At 56.3% G+C, this 27,172-nt stretch overlaps 1 protein-coding gene across 6 annotated transcripts in view; it reads left to right on the top strand.

Moving 5' to 3' along the window:
- ZNF609 (zinc finger protein 609) overlaps positions 1–27,172 on the top strand; it is a 36,767-nt gene that overhangs the window by 2,293 nt on the left and 7,302 nt on the right. For 3 of the 6 annotated variants that reach the window (XM_015278862.4, XM_046898990.1, NM_001397242.1), the window contains exons 2-3: positions 5,933–6,799; positions 23,282–23,507. In XM_015278862.4, coding sequence (XP_015134348.2) covers positions 6,050–6,799; positions 23,282–23,507 — 976 coding nt within the window. In that variant the 5' untranslated portion in view covers positions 5,933–6,049. Of the gene's footprint in view, positions 1–1,991; positions 3,324–5,932; positions 6,800–23,281; positions 23,508–27,172 lie in introns of those variants that run through there. The other 3 variants (XM_015278863.4, XM_046898992.1, XM_046898991.1) reach the window with 2 other exon arrangements.

Below are 27,172 nucleotides of genomic sequence, written 5' to 3'. Positions count from 1 at the left end.
TGCAGCGTGGGATTTCCCATTGAGCTGCTGTGGGTCGCTTGGCCTCGTGACAGCCCGAGGATGACGTCTGCGTGCCGCGCTCCATCGGGTGTGACATCACTGCGCCGGGACGGTGATGTGTCGGTACAATACAAGGCGATCTGGGGACCGTTTCCATAAACGTGCTGTCCCCTTCCTCGGGTCTGACGGAACAGAACCTCTCTGGAAGGAGCCGGCGCGCTGCAGGCACAGTGGTGGGAGCCAGGGCTCCGTGGTGGGCCGGGGGCTCTCCAGCTTGCTGCAGAACGGTGCCTCTTTGGGCAGGCTCGGCGGCTGCGGTGGGGCTCCTCGTCCTGGAGATTTCCTCTGTATTTTTCTGGCTTATACATTCCTTCTCTTTGTGCCCATTGCCACAAGTAATTAAAACTGGACTACAGCTCGAAAATAGGCCAAGTACACTTTGATGCATGATTCTTGCTTTTTTTTATTGTGTTCCATTACATGCTGGCTAATTCACAAAACTCGGTCATTTGCAATGGGCCATTAGCGTGAATTAGCAACTTTCTGATGTATATCATAGCATCTCAAATGGGCTTTATTAATCTGTGAAACACACCTATTTATTATCCCTCCCATAAGAAAGGAAAAAGGGGGGGAGGGGGGGGGTGGGAGGTAGAAAAAAAGTGCTGTTGGGATTTCTTGTTCCGATCCTCAGCGTGCCACGTTTGTCACTGCTTGTGTGTGCCTCCTCCTGTGCTTTGCAGCCTGGCTGGCTTTTCCCAAAGCGTTCCCAGGCTGGTGCCTTGACAGCAAGAGGGATTGCAGCTGCACCTCCAGTCTTCTGCTGCAAACGAAGCCTCCGCTTGTCTCGCCAAGGTGCCCTAATTGCTTATTGAGTGAGGGGAATTAAAGGCGTTAATAGGAGAAGTGGTGGCTCCTTCATTTTTTGGAGCGGCAGAGAGGTGTTCTTTGTCCTCTGAAGGCTGAAATAGGTGAGCCCTGGGGTAGCTCCGAGCGCTCTCCGCTGGGTGAGGACAGGCTGCCCATTCTACGTGGAGCTTTGCAAGGGTGCAGCCAGACCGGTTTGCAATCCACACGGCGGTCTTGGTTCCAGTCTCCTAATGGAGAAGGAGGACCAACCCCCAGATTTGTCCCATATGTCCCTGTGGGAAGCATCACGATGCGCTGCTCAGTGCCGGCTTTGCTCAGATGTCCCTTCTCCAGTGTCTGATGGTATTTTTGGCAGCAGTGTGGCCGCCTGGGTTTGGTGGGAGCGAGCTGTGGGGCACTAGGATATATGAGCGAGCTGTGGGGCGCTAGGAGAGCGCCTGTGCTGCGTCCGAAGCGTTCCCAGGCTCATCCTGGCTAGATGTTGCTTGCAGGGATGAAGATTTTGGGTGAGGACGATGTTGTGATTCTTACTGGTTTTGAGCCACCGCGTTCAGGCTGCCCAGAGCTGTGGGTGCCCCATCCCCAGAGGTAACAGGGCTGTGGATGGGCCCTGGGCAACCTGAGCTGCGGGTGAGCAGCTTGTGGCAGGGCTGGGAGCTGAGCTCACTGATCTCCGTGGTCCCTTCCAACCTGAGCCATTCTGTGTTTCTATCCCTGGTTCTGGACAGATGTGAGAGCTGAGCTCACAGGGAGGGAGCTGGCTCCCTTGTTCCCCCTGCTTGCTCCTCATGGCAAGGTTTCTCAGCTCCTCTTTCCCAGTACAGCCACGTGTTGGGAACACTGGGTGCTGCGTGGACGTGGAGCTGTGGATCTGGGTCCTGCTGGTGAAGCTCTTGGCTGTGTTCAGCTCTCAGATTTTGAGTTCTGTGAGTTGTAGTTGTGGCAGGACCTCGGGACAGTGATTTTGGCTACAGGGCTGCATCCATCCCCACACTGGGGGGAGGGAGGGCCAAAAAGAAGAACATTAATTTGTTGTCTTATGTGGGAAGGAGAGGAAGTGATGCTCGGTGCCTTCACGTGGCTCTGCAGGCATCGATGTGCCTTCTGTCGACAGTGTCGTGTCCCGGGCACAGGTTTGTGCTCTTCAAGTAGGAAGCTCTTGGATTTCCCTGCGTGTTGGTAGAGGAAACGTGAGCGGTGTTTGATTCGGTACGGGGTGGGCAGCTGGGAAACAACGCGATGGCTGCGGAGCTCCAGAACGAAGTAATTGTGAATCTGAAGGTGTGTGTGCTCGGGGCAAACAAAAAATGGTGACTTGGGTGCTGACGCTTCCAAAAGCCACTTGAGGGTGAGAGAAGAGTTGTTCCAGATTTTCCCATCTCAAGACACGAGGGAAGGCCTGAGACGTCTCCTCCCTTTCCTTTCCCCCTCTCTGTGTGCCTCACACCGGTGACGTCGCTGCTGGTGACGCCGGGCTGTTGGGGCTGAGGGGCACTCGGTGCTCACGGCTCTGGCTTTGCTTGGTGCCTCCTCTGGGAGCGTTGGGCTTTGTCAGCCACCCACCCACCAGGCTCCTCCCGAGCTCTGCTGCACGCTGGAGCGGAATAAGCATCAGAGGGGAGAAGCGTTGAGTTTTGGCTAACGCAGCAAAACCTGCTCTGCAGATCCCATGCCGTGTGCCCGCATCTCGTCATATCCACGGATTCTTTGTAGTAATTTAAGTTCCACCTTGCTGGAGGGTTGTGTTTTAGGGGTTACGAGCAGGTGGGGGGCCTGGGTGTGAGCGTGAGTTCTGGTCTGGACCACAGCTTTTGCTTGATGGTGTGTATCACATCGGTGTGCGCTGTGTGTTTGGAAGCGGGTGGGTGTCGCGGTGGATAGGTCTGCTAAACTCTGCTCTGCAGTCCCCGTGCCCCCCCGCACCGAGCGCCTCTCGCAGCGCCCTGCTTTCGCACTGCCCACACTCGGCTTTCCCCAGGAACGCCAGCACATGACTCAGCCGCTGGCGCTGCCCCGTGTCAGGTTCATCCCTGGTGTCACAGCTCCGCCGGCGGAAACTTGGAGTCCCGGCGTAAGTTTCTGGAGCGCTCGCCGGGCTGCAGTGCATGCTGGAAGATGTAGTCTCGCCGGGGTGCACCTCCATATTAAACGAGGAGGGTTTGGCTCCATTTTATTCAAATGGGGCTCAGCCTGCTGGCTCCTGGCAGCATGCCTGCGCCATCCTGCTCCAGCCGGGAGCCGCCGGAGTTGTGCCGGTGCCCGGTGGGAGCGCGGCTCTTCCGCGTCGCTGGGCGCTCCTTGCGACGGCACGGGGTGAGCGCGGAGCCCTGCCTGCCCTGGGTGGCACTTCGGAGGGTGTTGTGGCCAGGCGCCTTTGTCTGCTGCGCCTCGAGTGATGCACAGGGGAGAGCAAGCCCTCCTCCCTGCCGGATTTCTGGAGCTGAAAGCAGCAAGTGAGTGAGGAAGCTCCTTTGTGCAGATTTCTCCGTCTCCTCTTGTGTGTGCCAGCTGGCTCTCATTCAACACTTCTCTTTTTTTTTTTTTCCCTTTTTTTTTTTTTCCTCTTTTTCCCTCCCCCATCTCTAGAGAGAGGAGGCGGGGAGAAAGGGAACATCTTAAAAAGAAATCTGCAGAAAAAGACACAGGAGTTACTTTGCAAAAATCCAACCCAAACAAGCCTAGCCAGGGGATTAGAAGCACAGCGGCCCTGGGAAGGGGAGCGCGTCCCCTCGGAGCTTGCTTTGCTCGTAAAAGGAAACAAAAAGGGATCTGGTGCTGGGGCTGTGTGCAGGGAGAAGGGGCTGGGGGCATGCCTCGTGGCCAAGCCCCTTTGGTCCCCGTGGCTTTCTGTCCCCTTCGCTTCTTCTCGCTTCCTGAAAGTTATGCAGAGTGAAAGTAGCAGTCAGTCGTGTCTGGGAGCCACGGGAGGCTGCTCCTGAAGCGCACGGGGATGAGCCAGCCCTTCTCCATTGGGGCAGGAGCTGCGCTTCCTCTGGCATCCTGCTGCCCCTCCCCAGGTTCCAGTACAGGGTGCAGGGCTCGGCCAGGCCCGGCGTGCTGGAGCACAAAGGGCGGCTGGGGCTCGTGCGGCTTCCCGGCTCTCTGCTGGGTGCTTTTTGAAGTGCTCTGTTTGAATAGTTTCCTCTAGGTGTGTTTGCAGTTGGCTGCTTGCTCCCAAAGTGAACTTTCAGGTTTGTCTCTAATACGCTGGCTCCTTCCCAGCACGGAGATGTGGATTGTAGAGGTGGATTGGAGAGGTCTCGGCACCTAATGGAGCTGAATTATTCATGTCTGGTGCTGCGTGTGCGCAGCATTCCCAAGCAGAAAGCTGTCTCCTTGTCGGATCTGTGCACCAGGACTGCTCTTAAAATGCTGTGCTGGCAGGGCTCCAGCCAACAAGTGAGCACATGCTGCTCATGTTGCACGGGGATCCATCCGGCGATGGCGGGAGGTGTGTGGCAGTGTCAGGAGGAGGGCGGGGGGACCTGGACAACATTTAGGGCTGTGGGAACCGCTTTACCCCCTTGTGTCTGGGTTGGCTCTCAGGGAACCGCCCCACGTTCCCTGTGCACGTTTTGGGGTCGTGAGCTGGGACGTGCCGCTCCTTCCCCGTTCCTCTTTGCGGTGCTTTCCGCACCCAGCCCGTTCCAGTTGGTCCTGTTTGAGCTCTTCCCTGCCTGGCAGGGTCTGGGCTGCCTCCTCCATTGCGTGCTTCTGTTCTCCCTGTGTTTGCTGAACCTGTTTGCTCCTGGCTCTCTGAGGAGCCGGCGGACTTGTGGGCTTCTTCTGCCTTTTGTTGTGGGAGGTATCAGCAGCCGTTGTTGCCCGCTGCTGCCGTTTGCGTAGCTTCAGACCTAAGACCTTGTCTGCTGCCTGTATTTTCAATGTTTCGCCATGGGACGGAGCATTGGGGCGCTGCGGGGTCGGGTGTGCTGCCGTGCCCCCCTGTCTGCACAGGGCACGGGACCACGGCTCCAGCGTGGGCTGCATGTCGCCTTTGCCAAAGGAAGGGCCTGGCTGCAGGGTGCAGAGCGGGATGCTCCAGCCGTGTGCGCAGGAAGGTGGGCAGGAGGAGGAGGAAGGTGAGAGCAGTGCGCGGGGAGGCTTGGGGCGGTCGTCAGCACGCACAGAGCTCCTGATTCGGCACTTTCTGCTGCTGAAATGAGAGGTCAGTGCTTTCCATTTCCAGCCTGCATGCTCGCCCCCGGCTCCTGGGGTTCAAGCTCTCCGTAATGACCTGTCAGAGAGTGGATTATTGGCTGCGCGGAGCCAGGGATGCTGTGGGGAGCAGATGGAAAATGGTCTGGCTGCAGCAGCCTGTCTGATGAAAGAATCCTTGGCATTTTTACAGTGTTTGCATCTCTGGAAACGCACCATGAAGCTGCTTTCCAGGCTCCTGCTTGCTGGGGTTTGAAGAAATTTGTGTGTGCGTGCGTGGTTGTTTTTTTTATTGTTTTTTTTTCCCCCCTTGTTTCTCTTGAAGTCACCTGTTTTTGAAGTGCTGCTTGTCAATAGCAGCCGGCCTCGGGCACAGCAGAGCTGGAGAGGGGCCTCATCCCGACGGGTCTCAGGGCTTCCTCCCAGCTCTGCAGCTGCACAGCCCGGCTACGGAGCTGCGGCCCCGCACGGCGGTACCGCTCGGTGCCATCCCGCGTGGCCGTGTGCCTCGGAGCTGGGATTTATTTCCCAGGGAGGCACTGAGCCCCGCGCCTGGCAGCGGAGCAGCCCCCCCAGGCAGCCCCCAGCCGTGGGTGGCATCAGCAGGAGAGGAATCAATCCTCCATCCCAGGGCTGCGCTCAATAATTCAGAGGGAAATGGCGAGCGGGGAATGTGTGAGTAATGTCTTGTTGGAGCCGGGAGCTGTGACCTGCCAGGGCCTCGCATCGATCGAGGGACCGCTGCCAGATGGCTCCTGCTGCTGCAGGGATGTGAGGACAGGCGAGGGGACTCGCACCCTGCCACAGGAGTGGGCACGTGGTGGCGGTGGGGCGAGAGCTGGGTGCGGCTGCCCCCCTGTGCCATCCCTCCGCGTGTAACTCCTCTCTCTGCTCTCCCTTCCAGCAGCGATGCCGTCACCTGGGCAGACCCCGAGCGCCGGCAGCCCGAGGACGTAGCGCTGCGGACCCCAGGCAGGAGGCAGGGAAGAGCCTTGAACCGTGAGGGGCCGTTAACTCTAAGATGTCCTTGAGCAGCGGAGCTTCCGGAGGGAAAGGAATCGATGCGAACCCGGTAGAGACGTACGACAGCGGGGATGAATGGGACATTGGCGTAGGGAATCTCATCATTGATCTGGACGCTGATTTGGAGAAGGATCAGCAGAAATTGGAAATGTCGGGCTCCAAGGAGGTGGGGCTCCCGGCGCCCAACGCGGTGGCGACCCTACCCGACAACATCAAGTTTGTGAGCCCGGTGCCGGGCCCGCAAGGCAAGGAGGGCAAATCCAAGTCGAAAAGGAGCAAGAGCGGCAAGGACAGTGGCAAACCGGCCCCGGGCAGCTCCTTGTTCGCGGCCGGTGAGGGAGCTGGGGGCAAGAAGGAGGCTCAAGGACGCTCTGGGGACGGCGCGAACTCGGGGGGTTTGGGACCTGCCGTCACCCCCAAGGGCTCGGAGAAGTCGGCCAAGGTGTCTCGCAGCGTGGCTGGCTCTAAGAAGGACAAGGAGGGCGGTTCGTCCAAAAGCAAGAAGGAAAGGAGTGAGGGTGCAGGGGCTCCAACGGAGAAGGAGCCTGGTGTGCTGCAGCCCCTGGCCCTGGCTGTGAGGGTGGGACAGTACGATGGTGGCCAGGGGACGGAGCCTGCTGCTGCCACCGAGCAGCTTGGGAGTATAGCTATTGACACAGGAGCTGCGCTCAACCCCTTGGGAGTTAAGTCAGAGCTGGAGGATGGGGAAGGAGAGTGCCGGCAGCTGAAAAAGGTCAAATCGGAGAAGGTAAGGAAGGGTTCAGGCTGCGGGTGGTGGGGCGGTGGTGCCAGAGGTTGCTCTGCTCTGCCGCATGCCACTTTGTGTGGTGAAGGAGCAGGACTGGCGCCCGTGAACTTCCCTGGTCCCCATGGCCCCGCAGGAGGAGCCCGGAGGGTGATGCATAGCTCTGTCTCTCCTCCGGCTCCTGGCACTGTGGGCTTCCAGCCTGTTGTCAGCCATGGCGGCCTTGCTGTGTGTGTCAGAGCTCCCTGTGGTTCCCCAAGGACTTCTTTTCCCTTGCATCATTTGCTGAGGAGGAGACCTTCATGTGCTGGTAAACATGGGATCTGCACGGGTGCGTGGGGCTGACAGGAGCCTCCTCGCGTGGCCTTTGGATGTGGGCTTTGTCCAGCTTGTAACAACAGTCGGCCCACGGCCTCCGTCCTGCTGTGGGTGGTTCTCGTGCATTTCTCCTCTGCTGCTGTGCGACGCTGGTGCTGCGGCTGGGCAGGAGCAGCATATGGATGCACCCTGCAATTCAATTCCAAGAGCCCCGTGGGCTGCGCTGGCAGAGTGTGCCTGGTCTGTCTGAGAGCCCGAGCAGTGGTTTGGGCATCCTCAAGTGCACAGCTCTGTGTGCTCGTGCTTACCAAAGCCCCTTTGTGCTGGTGGCACCGTGCTCCTGGGCTGGGGAGATGCGCGGGATTGGATTTCTGGTTGACGATGCGGAAGCTGATGCATTTCCTCTCTGGTTCTGACTTGGGGATTTTGGACACCGGGAGGGGGCAGGTGGGAGGGAGGATGGGGAGAGCTGCTGATGTCAGCAGGAATGGGGAAATGTCTGCAGAAGAAGAGTGTACAGCTACAAAAATACAGTCAGAAGGCTGTGGAAGAGAGCAGGGAATGGAGCGAGTGGCTCCAGGGTAGGTCAGGAAAGAGGCATGTGGGGCCATCAGCTGAAGCTTGTGAAATTAAGGAGTGTCATGGAGAAGGTGTGTTGTTTCCATGTCTTTTCCAGCACCAGAATCCAGGTGAATGATGCTGGGAAGAGGAGCAGATGCTCTTTTGTCTGATGGATTCAAATGGCTGTGAAAAGCTGTGGATGTTGCAAGTTGGACTTGTGGAGAAGAAGCCTGTTGGGTGCTTGTGTGGGGCAACCTCTTCAGCTTGAGGAGACCCTGAGGCTGGTTTCCATCTGGGGAGGGAGAGAGGGAAAGAATGAGGGGTAGGGATCCCCCTGCATGCAGCCACCTCTTGTCGAGCTCCCCTACCCTCCTTTAGCTCGATCTGTGAGTCCCTGCTGCATCTTCAACAGAGATGTAGGGGGCATGAAGGGGGCTCAGTTCCTGCAGGGAGCCTTGTGCTGGGCCTTGCATGTGGCCCAGCTGCTGAGGTGCAGCATTCGGGGGGAGCAGCGGTGCTGGCCGGCCAGGGGATGTTAAGCATTAAACAAAAGAGCCTCCCAGCTCTTGGCTGCTGCTTCGGCTTTGTTTTGATTGAGAGCTTGTTCAGCAGGAGGAGGGCGGTTTTTTTCTTTTTTTTTTTTTTTTTTCCCTGATGATTGTCCAGATGTGACGCTGCTGCAAACAAGGAAAAGGCAAACAGAAGCTGCTGGAGGCTCGGTTCTGCACAAAACCCTCCGTGCATCACGTGCGCTGCAGTTCCGGGCATCAAGGGCTTGTTTGTTCCCCTGCAGATGCCATCGCTGCGTTTTCATCCCATGTTCTCTCTCCTGAAGTCAGTGTAGCTTTGCTCTGAGCGTACTAGTGCTGATCTGAGGGTGAGGGGATGTGTTAAGGGGATCCAAACTGTGCCACTGCTGTGCTTCATCTCTGCCCTGGCACTCATCTTCTTGTTTGTCCTCTTTGCTAGCGGATGGCAAAGCAAGTTCACAGTGCTTGGAGCTTCCAGCTCCGTGCACCATTTTAGCTTTTGATATTTCCTCCTCTGTGGGCAGCTCTTTTGCTGTGATGCAAAATTATTTGGGCAGCTTCTCTGCCTGAAGCTTGGAGGAGCCCTTGGAGCCATTACGCCCACCTGTACCCCGCTGAGGTCTTGGTGCATGTCCCGCTGGAGGTCGGAGCTGGAGTCCCACCGCTTCCTTTTGGGAAGGTGCTGGTGCTCGATGCCCGTCTCCAGCAGAGGTTTGGTTTCATTGCTACCTCTCTGACAGCACTTAGCAGTGGCAGTACTGTGGCATTTTCACAGGCGTCTTCCACGCTTGCAAAAAAAGCCCAGAGCGGCCTTCTTACCCCAAAGATTATTGTTTTTCTTGGCTCATTGCTGCACCATGCAGGGGTTCAGCGTAGCCCGGGCTGCTCTGTGCAGCCAGCCCCATTGTGGTGAGGATGAATGGTGGATTTGCAAGCAGATGTGGCCAAGCAGGGATGAGGCATTGCGCGCCTGCCCCAGCCTTGTGCCTCAGCATCAGATTCTGACCTCTGCCTGCTGTGGATGGTGGTGATGGGCAGTGCCCATTGTGGCTTTGCTCTTCTCAGGGCTGAAGCAAAGAACACCCCTACAAGGAAATGGCCAGGTGCTTTACAGGCACTGTGCAGTGGTCTGTGTCCATCCGCTGTAGTTCCTCCTTTTTCACCCGGGTTTTACAGCATGCAGGGCATCCAAACCCAACGCTGTGAGCTGCGTGAGGCTGAGGCTTCCCACCCTTGCTCCAGCCCTTTCCAGGGATCGGCAGCTTTGGCAGCCCCGGCCGGGGCTGAGCCAAGGGCAGCCAGGGAGCGCGCAGCGGCAGCTGCCGGCTCTTCTCGCCGCGGTTTCCTTTCTCCAGCCATGCTCGAGTAAGCTGCCTCCGGAGCTGCTGACAGGGCTGCCTTTGGAGGCCTTGGAAATTACACTGCTCATTTCCTTATCGTCCCCTGACCCGCAGTGCAGAGCCTTCTGCTGCAGGAACAAGGCGAGGAGGGGGCACGCAGCCAACATGTGTCAAGAGCTACAAAGGAGGAAATTGGACTTGTTCACTTAAAACCATGGGGTTAGGCTCTGAGTTTTGGCTCCTGCTGAGAGGTTATTTATATGTGTGTGCTTTTTGGTTTTTTTTTTTTTCTTTCTGAAGGCTGCTAGCAGTCTGGGAGCTTCGGCTGATCCCACCTCACAAGGCATTGTAGCGGAGCAGGGGAAATCGTGTCTCCTCCTGCTGGGTTTCCCGCGGGGCACAGCTGAAGGACTAGTTAGGGGCTGCGTTTGCTTCCGTGCACAGCTCGTTTGCATCACTAGGTCCAATTTAAGAGCTGATTTGCAGTGCAGCCCCATCTCCATCGCACGGTGCAATTCCCCGGTGCTCTGGAAGCAAAGGCCGGCGGCTCCCTGTCAAGGACACGGCAGCACGAGCACCGCCGAGCAACCCGCTCCTGTTTGCCAAGCACGAGAGTGGAATGACAATGCAGGAACGAGGAAGATGCGGGAGGGGGAACTGCTCCTCGTTGAGGGACTTTGCACCGGGCGCACGCCGCTTCCTTGGCTGGGAGAAGCCATAAATGCGTGGTGGTGTGCGCTCTGTGGCTCCCCAGCCTCGCTGTGATCGGAGATGTGGCCGCCACGTGCCCCAGCACGCTCACCCCCCTGCCCGGCCTCTCCTCCAAAGGAGACTCCTCAGCAGATGGTGGCTGCTTTAGATGGGTCAGATTGTGAGGCTAACTGGCTTTGGTGGATTCTCTTGTGTCTGTTGCCTTGCTTCCAGGCTGACGGTGGCTGCTTATTAGCCTAATGACCCCTGCTGCACAGCACCATTTATCTGGCTGAGCAAGATTTCTTTAAAGGAAGATTCACCGGCTTCTACAGTGCCGTGCAGCCCCGAAGGCTTCAAAACCGCGAGCTGCTCTCACAGCCCTTCTGGGGAGCTGATGCACAGGGAGTGTGCCAGGAATAATCCACTAATGAGCAAATCTGCCGCTCCACCTGGCAGCCCGCCGCGCCCAGCGCTCTGCTGGCCCTCCCTGTGCCTTTCCAGGCTGCCTTGGTGGGCACCGCTACCTTTCCCAGATTGCTCGTCCTCTTTGTGGTCACCGTGCTCTGCTACGGGCGCTTTGGGCTGGAGCCCATCCATAAGTGCAGCTTCAGAGCATCCCCATAACTCCACGGCCCATGGGCATGCAGCAGCCAGCTGACCAGGCTCTGAAAGGACGGGAAGGTGTCGGCAGCCCGCTGATGTGCTGCTTCTGATTACAATGTCTGCTGGACATATTGCTGTCCGTGTTACTCAGCCCTGCCCAGGGGCTGTGCGGGGAGCTGAGGGATGACGATAAACACCTGGGGCTTTTGAGGGCGAGACCAGGTTGTGTGTGGGCACACTGTGATGGGAGAGGAACCAGCACGGAATCCGGCAGAACGCACGCCTGGTGCCGGCAGGTGCTGCAGGTGGAGTTGCAGCTACAAATGGTGGTTAGGCTTTTTGTGTCTGTCTGTGTGTGTTTCTCCTTTTTTTTTTTTTTTTTTTTTCCCTTCCCTGAGCCAGAAAGCAATCTTGTTCCAGGAAGCTCGCTCCCCCAATTAGCGATGTAAATGCCGTGCTGTGATTTTTCCCAGGTGCTATGCAAACGAGCGCCGTTCCCAGAGTCCCCTCTTGCCTCCATCCCCGCTTCCAGCTGGGAGCAGCCCTGCTCATCCCCCTCACCCCAGCGAGCTGAGCCCGGAGGGGGGCTTGGCAGAAGGGGATAGGAGTAGGGCCAAGGCTCGAGGCTGGGCAGGTCGCTTCTGAAGGCTGAAAAGAATCCAGTGAGGGGAGCTGGCGTTGTGCCACCCGGCTCTTTGAGGTGGTAACGAAGTGATCAGCGAGAGCTGGTGGATCGGATGCCGTCCTGGTGCGGGGAGACCTGCACATCTGTAGGATGCCTTGTAGGGAGAGTGGCGTTGCTGAGCTTTGAGTGCTGTTTGCTGTTCTGTGGCTTGGAAGGGAGGAAAGCAAGCGTGTATATATATATATCACAGCCGTTCGCTAACAGGAAGGCTGTTTTCTTTTTTTTTTTTTTTTTTTTAACTTAGCATTAACATTTCAAGGCACAGGAACTCTTTAGATATTTGGTGTTTTATGGTCTTTCAGGCTGGCTATTAATACTGCACTTTGTGTACAAGGGTGAAGGGAGCTGGTAGGGCTGGGCCTTTGCAAGAAGGCCTTTGAGTGTCCTTTTGGAGGAATAAGCCCTGCAGCCACGAGCAGAGTGTTTTGTAGCTGCTGGGAGATGAGCCACAGTCCTGGCATTCAGGAAAGCAGAGGCTGCATGTGGAGCAGCCCTCCGGTGTGCCCATGTGTGCCCGATGGTCTGCGTGGGGTTGGTGGATCCCAGCACAGAGGGACTCACGGCCTCCGCTCTTCTTGGCTCTGTCCTGCAACCAGAAAAGGGAGGTCTTCCCATGATGGAGAACCTGGCGGGTGTGGGCTCAGGTCCACATGTGGGTGAGCCTTCCTACAGGTGGATTTGGTTTTCTCCAAGGGTGTTCGTGGAATTAAAAGTGGGGATTTGGGGATTGATGGCAGTAGCGCCTCTCCCCATGGAGCCCTTCACATGTGGAGGATGGAGTGGGGAGGGCAGGCGCTGGATTTTCTGGTTTGAATGAAGGGTCTTTTGGGGTTCCCATTTCACTGCTTCCATAGCCAGCCTTCAGGAGCCCTTGGGCTGAAGAAGGAGAAGAGGACAGAGAAAGGTGTTATACCGTCGACATTTCAAACGCAGCACCGAAACAGTGCCCATAGTGATGGAGCAGTGTGAAATGTACCCACACCGACAGTGATCCGAGCATCATACGAACAGGGCTATTAAAACCCAACCTCCTCTGGGAGCTGATGGTCTGATAGGGGAGATGGGAAGAGAATTGCTTTCAATTTCCCATTGATCCTAACGAGCCTGCGTGGGAGACCGAGATGGCCCGGCTGCGTCGGCGGCTATTAACGCTGGCACTCAGTGCCGCGCTCAGGACTGCTTTACTTCTCAGTTCTAGGAAATGGAATCAAGAGAAAACCACTTAGGAGGATTTTAATCAGAACTTGGCAGAAGAATTTAAGGAAAGCGGAGAAATTTGATGAACCCACTTTGCGCTGAGGCTGGCAATGAATGGAAAGGGCAAAAATAGGGGAGCGCGTGGGTGGGTTGGATTTCTTGTGGCCCGTTTAATCGGATCGTGTTAGTGCTTCTGGGTGAGGAGAACAAGAAAATAAGCCTACTTCAAAGTGCTGGAGGCTTGCTGGCAGCTGCAGTCCTCTGGGAGCAGCTGATGAAAGTTGTCCCAGATCTACTGGAGATGGCCAGCGCCGGCCTGGGAGGAGAAGATTGCTTAATTTACAGTAATCGTTGCTGTAGTGGTTGCACAGATTGGATTTGTTTGAGAATCTGTTGGTAGCAGTGGGAAATGCTGGTGGGAGTGGGAAATGTGTGAGATTCAGAGCGTTGGAGGATCACTTTTGGTGATGGGTTTTAGAGTACCCTAAGATGTAGGGTGACCCCTTGCTCAGACCAATGCTTTGCTGTGGTGGGAGGTTCATCTCAGCCCTGTAACCTCAAGGTCCCCATAACATCCTTCCTTTCAGCTCGAGCTTCTCGTCTGGGGCTCTGACTGTGCTGTTGTTGCTTCTGTGCATTTTCTTTGTGTGTTTCTATCATGGGCTGCTTTGTACCATTCCTTTTTGTTTCACTGGTGCTCCAACATCTGGACTGTTCTAAGCATGCTCTCATCCAAGAGGTTAAGGGAGCAAGAACTGTTCTGATAAACCTGCCAAAAATAATCTTTGCTTGGGATAAAGTACTGCTCTCAGGACTTCCTCATGTAGAAGAGTTGTGGGTGAGTGAGGTGGGCAGATGTAGGAAGGCCCCTGAGCTCCCGGGGGTTACGGTGAGTTTGTCACTGCTTGGTGGGTGCTGAGGAGGCAGCGGTGGTGGCAGGATGCTGCTCATCCTTAAAGTGTTGTGTGAAAAGCCATCTGAACAGTAGGTTGGCTCTTGGCACCTGGGAGGAACAGCGTAAAGCTGAGTGCAGCAGCCTCAACTCTGCCCCCTTCGTTGTGCTCCTTCTGGCAGTGTTTCCCCTACACATCACACGTCCCTGTGCTGTGACTTTGTTTGACAACTCCTGCGCAGTGACAGGGAGCTCTGCTCCTTCCCCGATGAGACATGTAGGTATACACGGCATGTGTTCTCCAAAGTTGTGCACCCGGCAAGCAAAATATGTTTGTGACGCCATATGCTTCGTGGGGACGGAGCTGGCTCTGCTGGAGGAAGCACAACGCGCTCTCCTGACATGTGCTGGCGTTGTTGCATCGTGCTCTGCTTCCCCTCATGGACACCACTTCACTTCTATTTGCAATCAGCCAAAGCAATCCATTTATAAGGTGCTGTGGAGAAAAGGATACTTGTAGGACTTAACTCTGAACCCCTTGGCTGGAGGTATGTGTGTCCCATCAAACCTTAGGGTCTGTGCTTTGCACCTGGGGTTATTCCTGGTGGGGACATCCCATCTGTCCTGTTTTTGGCTGGGATACTCTGATTCCGTGGTTATCGACCCCATGGACGGTTTTGAGGGATGAGGAGCCTGGCCCAGTAGGGTCACTGGGAGACCCAGCTGGTGTTTGGCCCAGCAGGGCTGGAGGGAGGGAGCTGCTTTGTGGTCCAGGCCAAGAATTTGTAGGGCTGATGGATCTGTCCTGGCGCCGGGCTGCAGCACAGCTCCATCCCGGATTTATTGCTGTTGGCACGCACCCGGCGAGCTTCTGCAGCTCGTGCCTTCCTGGGCGGGGGGACAAACGCTGTTTGTTTTTTCTGGACTGAAATGGAAATCTCAATGTTATGTTGCTCATTTGTTTTGTTTTGTTTTTTTCCTATAATTTCTTTTTAAAGTGCAGTTGTACAGGTTTTCATGCTCCGTCTCGCAGCCTGGTGGTGTTTTGCTGGGAAGAAGATGGCTGCTAGAGCAGAGCTTGCAGAGGAGCTGCTTTTTTGCAGTGCTGGGTGATAAGGGGACTGCTTTAGGCTTGTCTGTGCAACCCAGGGAAGTTGAGTTTTTCTCTGGAAGGTGATGCAGGTCCTTTCCCTCATGTCTTAGCCTTTTTGCAGAGACCTTTGGATGGGCACCACCTGATGCTGGAGATGGTGCTCAGCGCAGAGGCATTACAATGGAGATTGTCTGGTAAGGGAAGCAGACCAGCTGGAACACTCCTCTACCCCTTGCTGGTAGGTCTCCCACTGAAGCCGTACACATGAAAGCAGCCGTGTTAGAATGAAGACATTTCTTTGAAAATGGGAAACTTCTCTTTGCAGCTTGGGCTCGGGTGTGGGAGCTGTTCGATGTGGCAAGTGGGGCTTTGCAGGAGGCGTCCTGGTACATCCTCCCACACTGATGCTCGAGGGTTTGTGCAGCCATGTGGGGAACTGGGTCAGGGAATGATCCAATTAAAAGCTATGCCGAGCAGCAAAATAAAGCTGGTTTTAAGCAGGCGGCCTCCCTAGGCTGCCCAAATGTGTTGGTAAGAGAGCTTTGGGCTAGGGAAGGGATGATGGATGGAATGTGGTGGGATGGTTTCTCGCGGCAGTGATGCCACCACTTCCATGTTGGTAGGCAACCTCAAGGAGAACAAACCGATGCCTGCTGCTGGTGTTCCTGAGCCTTCCTTTGCCTCCTGGAGAGCCCAGCCTGGCTCCCTGCACTGCTCTCGCAAGGTTCCTTGCCACATTTTGGGAGGCTGCTTCCCTGAGGGCTGTGGGCGCAGGAGGGGAATTCGAGCACCGCACCCATGCCCATCCTCACTGCCTGAGGCCAGAGGGGGGGGTTGCCTTCGGTAATCCTGCCTAATCCTTTAATCTGTATCAACACTGATAGGTATTAAAGCAGCAGATAAGATTCAGCCCATGGCTTGGAGCTCAGCGATCTCCCCACCCTCTTGTGGCTAAATCTGTGCTGGCGATGCCTTCTTTTAAGGGGACCGTGCCTGTTTGCCTGGCGGCAGCGATGGCTTGAGCGGCTGGATTAGCTGGAGCACGTCCTTGTGTCTGGGCTCCAGCTTGCCAGACAAGCCCATCGATCGGCTGCATCTGTTCGAGCCCTGTGGTGCTCAGTGACGGACATCTTGTGCTGGAAGGAAGCCCTCCAGTTGCATGTCCCACTGCCTGGAGCAGATCTGCCTCCTGCCGTTATCTGTTGTGGGTCCTGCTGAGTGTGAGCCTGATTTGGCTGTAAATGCTCTGTGTTTGGGCACCTGAACAAACTGGGCTCCATCCCAGCATGCAGGTGAGGCCCCGGACCTGGATCTCCTTAGGCTTTCCCTATATATATCTTCTGGCACCAGATGAGGGTTGCTGACGCTGGTAAGAGTGGCTCCCAGTTGAGTTTACTGCACAAAGCAGTCCGTCCCTGTGGTTCGGCTCATCCCCCTTTCGCCATCCTCCTCCAGCTTCTCCCCATGTGCATGGGATTGCTCCGAGTTTGCCACTGCTTCTCTCATCAGCAAAGCCATGGTTAATCCTTCCCTTAAATCCTTTAAGCTGTCAGCAAACAAACCCCTTCTTAAACTTCTAGCACGCAAGCCCTACTGGGACAAAGCCTGGCTCCCAAAGCCAAGCTTTTATTTCTCTTCCCACATCCTCGAGCTCCTGCTCCCATTTTCTTCCAGTGCCAGAGCCTGATGCCGTGGGTGGCTCGACTGCAGCATGACCTGCGGTGCTGGATCTCGGGTGTAAAAATTCAGGTTCCTAATTAGCTAATGGCAGGTTCCCGGCGTGCCGAGTGGTTTGAAGTCACAGGTGAAGATTTGTTATTTAGATGGAGGTCAGCTGAGGCTGCAGCCTTTCCAGGAGCCTTATGGAGCTTTTGTTGGCATTGCTTCTGCTCTGCCTGTGTTGGACGGTGCAGGCTGGAACTCTGGGATAAAGCTTTTGCCTTGGGCATGCTTGGCTGTCTGTACACAAACCCTCAACTCTTTCCTCAGTGGTTTTGCTCTGAGTGACAGTGACGATGGTGCGTTGACCATTTGGGTCCTCCAGCCTATTGATGCAATCCAAACCCAAGGTGACGCTGTTCTTTAAGTCCATATTTCTGTAGGTGAATTAGGATGGATGTGTTGGTTACGATATACCCTGTTTTGAGGAGCTCTGAACATCCTCCCTTGGAAAATGGGCATCCTCTGAGGCGGTTGGCAGAACCCGGGGGAGCAAAAACCATCGAGCTCTTCTGAAACTTGCAGCCTTCATTCCTTGACTTTCTCTTCCATGTAGTTTGATTTCTCTCTTGTCAAACTCCAGATGAAGTACACTTTGCAAGCACTAAGATTTGCATTACACTCGCACTCCAGGGTTGTCAAACAAGCACCACAAACCTTTTTCCCTGCTCCTGATCCCAAGAGGCAGAAAGGCTCTGGTACTTCCTACGGAACGCAAAATGGCACCGTGTGCCGAGCGCTCACGTCTGAGGATTCTACAGCAGAAGAGAAGTAAGAAGAAAGGTTAACCGAGCGTTGGCACCCCAGGAAAGCTCACGTCCTTCCCTCTGGAAGCGCTCCCACTCGCTGCTCTCCATCACTCTTTGAGGAGCATGAGGGAGGATCAGCCTCCAGGCATTGCGTGCTTTAACACAGCCTCCTGCGCTTGCTCACCTTCCACGGGCAAGTGAAGGCTTGAACAAAAGCCGGCTGCCTGCGTCCGAGGGTTTGTATTTTCTTATTACAAACAAGCTGGGTGATCTCGGCCGGGCTGCTGGCACTGCGTCTTGCAGCATATGACAGATAATCGGGCTGGCTCACCGCCCGCACAGGAGGCAAGGCTCCTATCGATATGTGACCTGGAATGGCACGTCGTCCACATAAATCACTGCTTCGTGCCTCTCCCCTTCACTGCAGCGATTCCCTTCTGCTCCGTTCGGCGTGCCGCGACCCGGCGCAATCTCCAGAACACCCCGATCTCCGCAGGCTGGGACTGCTGGGTGAAGGGTGTCTATCGGTTGGCTTGGCTGTGCTGCTCCAGTGTCTGCATCTCGTTGGAGATGGGCAGGGTGGCTTCTGGCAGCCTGGCTGCGCTTCCCTGCACAGCAGTCCCTGCTTGTCCGTAGTGGCGGTGCGTCCCCGAGCCAGCGTTCTGCAGTGACCGCTTTGGGAGGGCAGTGAGCCGCGCTGGTCCTCTGGGTATGGCACAAGAAGTGCTCTGGGAGCGGGGCACAGAGGATGTAAATAGTGCTGCTCTCCTCAAAGAAAGAGCAAATTGTTTCCCCCCGCTTGCTCTGTGCCTTTCTGTCTCCTGCTGGCCTGCTCCTCCTCCTCCCTGCCATTAATTGCTTAGCGATTGCTGATGCAATTAAAACAAGATGTGGCTGCAACCTCCATGCTCCAGAGCATTCTCCAGCCTCATAGCTCTCCCTTTTTGCCCCCGTGCAAAAACACAGTGACGCTCTGGCAGTCGCCATGGCATCTCCTCCTGCATCTGCTTGACAAAAGCTACCCCCCAGCCATCCTGCCCACCCTCAGGGCATCCCTCTGACCCACTGCTCCCAGCCAGCACCCCACTTCCCAGCCCTGGTCCCCACTGTAGGCAAGAACCCCATCCACACAGCCTTCCCTGCATTTCCTGCCGCTGATAGCTGGAACCTTGATCAGCGGATCCAGCTATACATGTTTTTGGATGGCTGAGGTTGGCAGGGTAGTGGCACAGGGGTACAGACGCTGCCTGTGTTTTCAGGAGGAGGAGCTTGAGATCAGGTGGGTTTACTGCAGGGATTTGGAGGCAGAAATGTTTTTTTTTTTCCTCTTCAGGCCGAAGCCAGGGGTCTATCCTCTGAATAACAGGGAATCCTCTCTCTGGGGATCGCAGCATCCAGCTGCGGCAGTGCTGTTTTCAGGAGGGCATCTGCTGTCCCAGTGCTCTTGGCTTTGTATTTCTGGTTCCCCCACATCCAAAGAAGCAGAATTTGGAACAGAATCCCAGTTTAGGAGCCAAAGGCTGTGGTATGAGCATGTAGGGCCGGGGAGATGTGGTGCCATAGGGTCCCTACGTGATAAGGGCAGAACTGACCAGAAGGATTGGCTTGAACAGCATGGGACGCCCAACCTGCCAACCACCAGCACTGAACCTGCTGTGGTTTTTTTTGGGAGGAACTGTCCCTTGCAGCTCGGTGTGTGTCGTGGAGAGCCCTGGGGAGTGAAGCAGATGCTTTCTCTAACAGCACTTTTGCTTTGTTTTAGGGATGCTAGCTAAAAATTTTGCTCAAGCGTAACTCAGGCTGCTGTTTTGCCCTGAGCACTGGGCTTTGTTCCATGGCAAAAACTCGCTAGCTGAGATTTGGTGACTGAGAACTGCAAGGTCAGAGTGTAGAAACCTTCCTGGGGTTGGAGGAAAGCCCTGGGGCTGGGTGGTGTCGGCGTCCCCCTGCTCCCACCCCTGGGGATTTCCGATCCCTTTTGGATCTCAGCTCCAAGCTTGCTGCAGTCCGGAGGAGCTGATGGAGCAGGCGCTTGAGGATGCTTTTCTGCACTGCTTGGATGTGCAGTGGGGCAGCTCCGTGGCAGGGAAGGTGTTGGTCCCCTCCCCAAAGCGGGGTATGCAGGATGCTTTCTCCCCGCCTGCCCTGCCGGCACGTACCGTGGGCTTTGGCTGGCTCTTTGGCTGGCTCCTCGCTGCCTCCCCGCCTGCAATCTCCCCATCAGCCGTCAGACAGAGCTGGCTTTGTGACTGCAAACCACGAGCATCTCTCCTGGCAACTCGAGCAAAACCTACAAAGAAGAGGAGATAAGAGCCAAGCGGGCAGCTTCCTAAACGTGCAGCCTGCGAGGGCTAAGACGTGGAAATCATACTAAAACAGGTCTTTAATATTAAAGAGATGGAAGGAAGATGTCTCCTCTTGCCTGAGGGATAAATAGATCTGAAACTCCTTCTAGACTTTGCTGCTTATCGCATCTGAAATACGTCTCTCTCACCCTGGAATGGAGCCTCTCCAGGAGCCCTGAACACCCAGCTACGCCGAGCATGTGCAGCACTCTGCATCTCCGCACCTGGCAGATGGGTTTGCTGCATTTCCCCTACATCCCTGGCTGGGGTACCCGGGGGCTGAGGCAGGTGAGGGCTCTGGGTGTGCTGAGCCAGTCCTGTTCATCCTCCTGCACCCAGCTCTCACATCTTAGTGCCCGGCTTCTGCAGTCATTCTGCACCAAAGCCGTTCCCAGATCCGGAGCTCTGCCTCCTCTGGTTGTCCTATAAATGCCGCGGCTTTCCAAAGAACTTTGAATGTGCAGGACTTTGTGCTTGCAGGAGCATCATTAATTAATCAAGTGACTTAATAATTAATGCTCCCAGCTCACACGCCACTCTGTGTGCTCTGTGGCTGTGCCATGGTGTGAGCTGCTGGGGGCTGAGCATGGAGATCAGGATCTAGGTAGGAAAATTTGGGGGAAAGATGAAGGAAAGGCGAACCGAGCATACGGAGCCGTGCTGTTTTCCGTCTGCCTGCCTGCCCCTGGCACCTCATGTCAGCCGTGCGCTGTGGTCGGTGGGTGCTCATCCTGATGGAGGTGTATGGGGAATGGTTGGGTTCTCCCCACCTCCAAAGGATGGTGTAAGGACAGCGTGTCCTCCTGACCTCCCTGAGGCAGCAGAGCTCAGAAGCCTCCTCTGAGAAGGACAGGCCCTGCAGGAGTTCTCAGCCAGTTTGTCCCAAATGCATTGAGGTTGTACAGATTTGGGTTTTGGGGCAGGCTCTGGCACGGCTGCCTGGAGCCCTGTGTCCTTCAGCTGGGTTTTATGGTGTCCGTTGGTGTGCTTTCAAGGAGCTGCAGCACTGAGGTCTTTCAGACTTGCATCCTTCCATCAGGAGATCGATGTCTGGGATTTCTCCTTCCCCGTTCCTCCTCACACACCTGTCCCCTGCTGCTGCTCTTTGCTGCCCCCTCTCCTATACGAAACACCTTTCTTTTGCTAGAGCTGCTCTGATAATCCTGTAAATGCCTGGAACGGGTGACTGGGTGCCAGCACGTCTGTCCTGGGTACTGTCCCTGCTTTGATCCCCAGGTGCTGCCAGCACTGAGATGAGCCCAACTGCTCTTCGGCATGATGTCAGCCAGCACGGAGCAGGGGCACCTGGAGGCTGTGCTGTCAGGCTTGGAGGTACCCACCGAAGCTGCCGGGTGGAGCTGCCCATGGTTATCCCACCCCAGGGTGGTGGCATTCACAGTGTGTGCTGTGGGATGGTGACATGGTGGCTGAGCCGGACGCTATCAGAGCGCCCAAACACAAGGCTTTTGGCACACATGTTGGCTTTCATCGCTCAGAATTTCACGCCCGGATGACTTAGATTATTGGGAATGAGTGAGAAAATTCATAACTGCTGGTCCTGGCGTGACTCTGCCTGAAGCAAGGTGCTTTAGAGGTTGGCATCAGTCAGAGCAGCAATACTGACGTGCTGCCCTCTCCTCCCTTAGCATCCCCATGCTGACAATGTGATGGCAGAGCTGCCATTCCCAGGCGCTGCCGCTGCTCGCCAGCCTTGGCTGCGTTCCACCTCTGTCCTCGGCGGCGGCGGGAGCACGTTCCTCGTGATGGGAAAGCCTCTGCGTGGACACAAAGGGCTTTCAGTAGGGAGCTCGCTGCAGAGGCAGCAGCATAGGAAACATCATCCTGCCCAGCTCCTGCTGGAGGGCACACATGCTGCCTCTGCATCCCACAGCTCATGGCAAGGAGCAGAATTAAATGCCCTTGTGCCTCAACGGGAGCTTGGGTGCCACATCTCTAATGGCAGCAGCACCCGGCCCCATAGGGAAGGTCACAGCGGTACTGGGGCCTCGCTGTGTGTGGGATAGGAGCACTGCACGCTGTTATTTCACACAGCAGGCCTCACGGGGGCCTGATTCTGTGCCACCCCACGCTGGTCCCTGCTGCCCTCGGCCTCCTGCAGGCACATCCCCTCACCCCAATAAAGCAGGAGGAGGGAGGGCTGCAGCACCAGAAGATAAGAGATGTGCAGCGGGGGAAATTCAGGGGCTGATCTGCCCGCTTCTTCCTCCAGCTCAGCCATGTCTCCATGCCCAGCTCCCCGTGCCCCATTTTGCTCCCAAGCTCTTGGTGGGAGCAGACGAGCCGCCCCTTTTCCTGATGGCTGATAAATGAGGCTGTGTTTGTTCCAGTGCAGGGTGAAATATGAAATCCCATAAAGCCTCCTCGCTTATTAGACAGATCGCAGCGAGCTGCTTATTATGCACTGTGGCGTAATGCAGATTACAAATGTGACCGAGTGATAATTAGCAGAGCTGGAACTGTAATTAAACGCTCCTGTGCTGCACTGTGGTTTCTGTTGCAAAGTGGAAGGAAGCCGAACAGTTTCAAAACCCACAGGTGCCCTTCCTCTCCCCTGCATGCACAAACAAGCAGCCCAAAGCCAAGCATCCCTCCTGCTCCTCACCACGGCTTTCCTTGCAGTGGACCCGCTCAGATTCGGAACACTTGGTGTGTGGTTGCAGTTTGCTTCCTTGAGCCCCCCCAGGACCTGGCTGCTTCCTTGGAGCATCTCATCCCTGCAGTCACTGAGACGTGCAGGCTGGGCTTAGAGGGCTGAGCTGTCTACGGGTGAGGTCCTTATACAAAACCTCCTGGTGTCCCACAGGACACGTACTGGTGGGGTGCCGGACGCTTTTTTAGATGCTTTGCATTGCTGAGAATTTGGAGAGGCTCACAGCAAACATCCTTGCTCAGGTGTATGGGATGCACCGATGTGCAGTAGTGTGTGGGACAGGGAGTTGTAAGGTGTGAGCTCCCGGTGCAGGACGTCTCGATGCAGGGCTGGATGCTCCAGAGACCTTCAACTGATTGAAACCGAAACCCAGGGCAGCACTCGGTGATGATTCTCAGCCTGCTTCTGTTTTGAGTCTGCTCGGTGCCTTATCAAGATCATAGAATACTATGCGAGAGGAGACGAACAGGGGAGGAACAGCCAGCCCCAGAGCACTGCGGATCTGTGCGGTGCTTACACCTGGCATGCCAGGCTCTTGGCTTTCCAAGCCCAGCTCTGCCTGTGACATGAACAAGGAGGGCGAAATGGTTGGTGTTTGGGATCTGGAGCTGATATTTGGAGAAGGGGTTATGGTCTGAACGCGTGTCTTGGGATGGTCACGGGGTGGATGTGGGAGGAGGAGGATGTTGGTTTTCATGGGAGCGCACAGAGCCTGCTGCTCGTTGGGCCTGTCCTGCCAGTCGAGCAAAAGCCTGTAATTTTTTTCTACTGAGCCATCGGGTCCAAAGCCATCGAGTGGCTGTGCATCAGAGCAGTAGCCAAGAGGCACGCTGACTGGGCCCGATGGCACCGGCAGAAGTGGTTGGGGAAGGAACTTGGCACCCGCTCCTGCAGATCTCTCCTGCAGAGGGACCCACGCCCTCCGAAGCTTTTGAGGGTTACGTGGGTACAGGCATGCCAGGGTGGGAGAGACCGACAAGGTCCTGTTCTCTGTTGGGCACTGAACCGTCTGGAAGGCGCTTGAGGCTCTCTAAAGCACGGCTGCCTGTTGGTACTTGTTGTGATCGACACGCTTCTCCTTCCCCGCAGATGGAATCTCCGGTCTCCACGCCCGCCGTGCTGCCCTTGCACCTCCTTGTCCCCGTGGTCAACAACGACATCTCGTCGCCGTGCGAGCAGATCATGGTACGCACCCGCTCTGTCGGTGTGAACACCTGCGACGTGGCGCTGGCCACCGAGCCCGAGTGCCTGGGGCCCTGCGAGCCCGGCACCAGCGTCAACCTGGAGGGCATCGTCTGGCAGGAGACAGAGGACGGTAAGTGGCGGCCTTCTGCTCTCCAGCACTCCTGTTCAAAGAGTTGTGGTGATCCTTTTCTTCCTCTGTCCCCGTGCCTTGGCACTTCCAGGGCTCTGTGCTGCAATTTGGGTGGTCGGGACGGAGGAGCTGTGTGGGAGCAGCTCGCGGGCTGCGCGGTGGAGGGAATGGCAGGCCAAAACTTGCGTCAGCCCGCGCTCTGCATTAGCCCGTCGCCCAGACAGTGGGCGAAAATCTCATCTGCCATTTCCCTGCCTTTCTGCAAGATCTGACTTGCTCCTGGAGGTGCCAGAGGAGAGGCCACGCCAGCCTGAACGGGAACTCGACAGAGTTGACTTCATTTCTGCTTGGCAACCTTCAGGTCTGTCACAAAAGCGCTCAAACCCTGGGAGGCAGCAGCAATCTCCTGCTGGATTAAAAAACCCCAGCGGAGCTTTCAAAATAGACTCGACAGGAGATCAGGCTCTCGTCTCTCCTGCCAAGCCAATCGAACCTTTTTCCGCTGGAGCTCGTCTCATCTGCGCACAGCTTGCTTTGCTTTCCCAGCCCCTTTGATGGGTTTGAGTTGCTGTTGGGGCTCTGCCAAGTAACACAGGGATGAATAGGTGGCTCAGCAGAGCACAGCGAGTGCTGGAACCCGGCCTTCCCTCCGGCCTCTTTGGGGACATGGGAGGGTTCTTCTTCTGGAGGCCTGAGGTGAACTCCTCGCAGTTGTGTCTCAGCTTCAGCTGAGCCCGGGAGTGCAGAGGTGGCAGAGGATGGGGCACCCAGGACTGGGTGCGACCTCTCACCCTCCCGTGTTCCCTTCTGCTCTCTGTGGAAAAATCCATCTGAACGGAGCCAGCAGGGAGCTGAGTGTGTGCTTTCTGCCACTCCCAAGGCGGGAGGATGCCGTGTGCTGTGCAGTCGGGCCCAGGGGACCCTTGTCTTGGCTGGTAGGGACATGGCGGTGTGCAGCTACGCTTGGGATGCAGCTGCTGCTCTGCTTGCCCCAGGGCTGCATAGGGAAGCCAGCAGGGAGAGCACCACATGGCGGCAGCACCACCAAAGTCTGGGGTCCTACATGATTCCATTGGCCCCAGGTTGCAGTCTGTAATACCCCAGGGCTCTGGTTTCTGTCAAATCCCCAGGGGCGGTGGCGATGAGAGGTGGACCTTCCATGAATTTCTTGGAAAATGGGAATCAGAAGAGGTGTGTGCTGGAGAAACAAACACCCCATCGTGACAGGAGGCAGAGGAGCCAACGGACCCCTTGCTTAGCCGGGAGGGGTCAAAGCACAAGCAGTGAGCTCTGCTCATTCACAGGATGGGCGAGCGCTGATGGCTGCACGGGGCTCCGATCCTCTGAGGAAGCAGCCCTGCTGCTGCTTTCCCACTTTGCTCCAGCCAAGCTCTGCAGCCTGTCCGCCTGTCCATCCGCATCGCTCCTCGATGTGCAGCTCTGTCTTCAGCCCCTGCCTCAGAGGCGCGCTGCCGTTCCTGCGGCTTGCCTATTTTTAGTCGGCAGTAATTCAATGAACTTGTGCAAAGATCCTTCTCTGCCTGCCTCTGCTGCCTGCCGCTTGGCTCCTGCTGTCAGGAGTGATGGCTTTTACAGCGAGCCCTGCGCTCCTGTCACGCAGAATACAAATCTCACCACTTCCCCTGGTTGCTTCCAGTCTGCCACGTCTGTCGGCCCCCGTAGCAGCAGCGCGCCGCGTGCTTGGCTCTGTGCACCTGGAAGCTTGGGGTGAAGGCACCTCACTGGTGCCCTGCCTGGCATCTTGCTCCTGGGGCGATGGTGCTGGGTTGAGGGCCATGCTGGAGCATGGCTGGAGTCCATCCCCAGCGGCCCCGGAGCAGAGGGATATTTGGATTCATCCTCTTCCAGTGGGTTTGCCTCGCAACTGAGGTTGTGAAGCCTTGCTTGGAAGGGCTTGGTTATGCAGAGGAAGGCAGCGTGGCTCCCTTTTTGTAGAAAATGCTCTTAGGGTTGTCCTCGTGGCCAGGAAGTTGGGGTGAAGGCGTCATAAAGCCAAGGCCCACCAGTAATCCTGCATCCTGAGAAGGACAAGTGGAGCCATCCCAGCTGCGACGGTGCTCCCGTGAGTCTCATGATGTTCTCCTGCCTTGACCGACACGTCCCACGGTCACACCCAGCTTCCTCCTCTGACCCAGCAGCAGCCACTGCTTCTCTGTGCTGTCCCGCTGCCACGATGGTGACACCTCCATTCCCCTTCACCGAGCCCATCTTGTGCAGGGAACGTGCTTTGTTAAATGCCCTACTCAGGAGCAGCTGCCTTGGCAGTTTCCCTAATTCTGTTAGGTGTGATTTCGATCTGCAGGAACTATTAACTGATCTAATTATGCTGGAGAGCATCACTCCGCTTGCTGCCTCATTAGCTCCCGGCTCTCCTCCATCCTGCTCACCGGTGTTGCCAGCAGGGTGGCATGTCTTTGCTGCACTCACCCGGAGCGGTGACCGGACCCGAACCACATAATGGTGCTGTTTGCAGCCCCAACAAGACAGCATTTGGGATTCAAAGCCTCAGAGCATCGAGCAGCATGGCACGGCACAAGGGAAACCACAGGGCAAGGGACATCCCCTCTTGGGTGCTGCTGTCCTGATGCATCCCAGCTGGGGAAGCAGCGACTCTGGGAGCGAGGCAGCTGCTCACACGCCGGTGGAGAGGAGAGGGGCTTTATCATGCATAATTTCTTGGTACTCCCGCAGCGCGGCCGCTTCGGATCTAATATTGGCTGGCAGGATGCTTGACAGTGCAGGGAGGCAGGGAGCTCGAGCAGAGCTAATGCACTGCTTATCACTCTCAAAGCACTGTTTATTTCAGCATCTGTCAGCTTTGTATGAGGGCTGTTTTATCAACAGGTGAGCAATATTCTGCTCCAGACAGGACTGTTTCTGGTATCGAACTGCCTGAGGCGCGTACGTCACTGCCCTAGGTGATAGCAGCTGGGCTGCCGCCCTAACCGCCGTGCCTGGTATAGAGGGCTTGTTTACAAGGAGGCTCTTGAGCTGCAATCTGCTGTGCCATGCTTTGTGGGAGTATGCTTGGTGTCGGTTCCTCTGCCTCCCTTCTCCAGGAAGATGCATTTAGCAGAAGAATCCCATCCCGTGGTTTGTGGCAGACTGTTATTTGTGGTGGGAATGCGCCTGGGTGTTGTCCCATTGCCTCGCAGAGGGCTCCTGCGCCCACAGGTTAACAGGAAGGAAGGAGAGCTCTCCTCCGCTGTTCTGTTGAGCATAGGAACTTCTGGATGGCAGCATCTCTGTGGGGCTGGGGATGCTCTGCATGCCATAGAGCACTTGTTCAGCCCTTGAACATCAGAGGCAGAAGGAGCTGAAGCCGTCTGTGCCCGTATGGGAGAGCCAGCAGGGCCGGGAGCTGAGCACTGCTCTAATTAGGGAGCTAATGGGCTGGCTGCGCTGGAAATTAAACCTTCCTCGCACGCAAAGCTTCATCCTGGATCTGTCCCAGCAGACGGATACCCCATTGTGGTGCCCAGCTCCGGTCTCCTCAGACTGATTTCTGGAGGAAGACAGCCCAACTGCTCCAAAGCGGGGGTTTGGCCAGCAGGGTGCTCTGCACCGCCACGCTCACCTCTTTGTCTGCAGGGTTGCACGCACTCTTGCAGGGTTTCCTCTCCATGCAGCACCTTGCATCCAAA

The sequence above is a fragment of the Gallus gallus genome, chromosome 10 (assembly GCF_016699485.2).
Source record: "Gallus gallus isolate bGalGal1 chromosome 10, bGalGal1.mat.broiler.GRCg7b, whole genome shotgun sequence".
NCBI classification, from domain to species: domain Eukaryota; kingdom Metazoa; phylum Chordata; class Aves; order Galliformes; family Phasianidae; genus Gallus; species Gallus gallus.
Note: the sequence above shows the minus strand (reverse complement) of the source record. Positions and strands in the feature narration are given on the sequence as shown.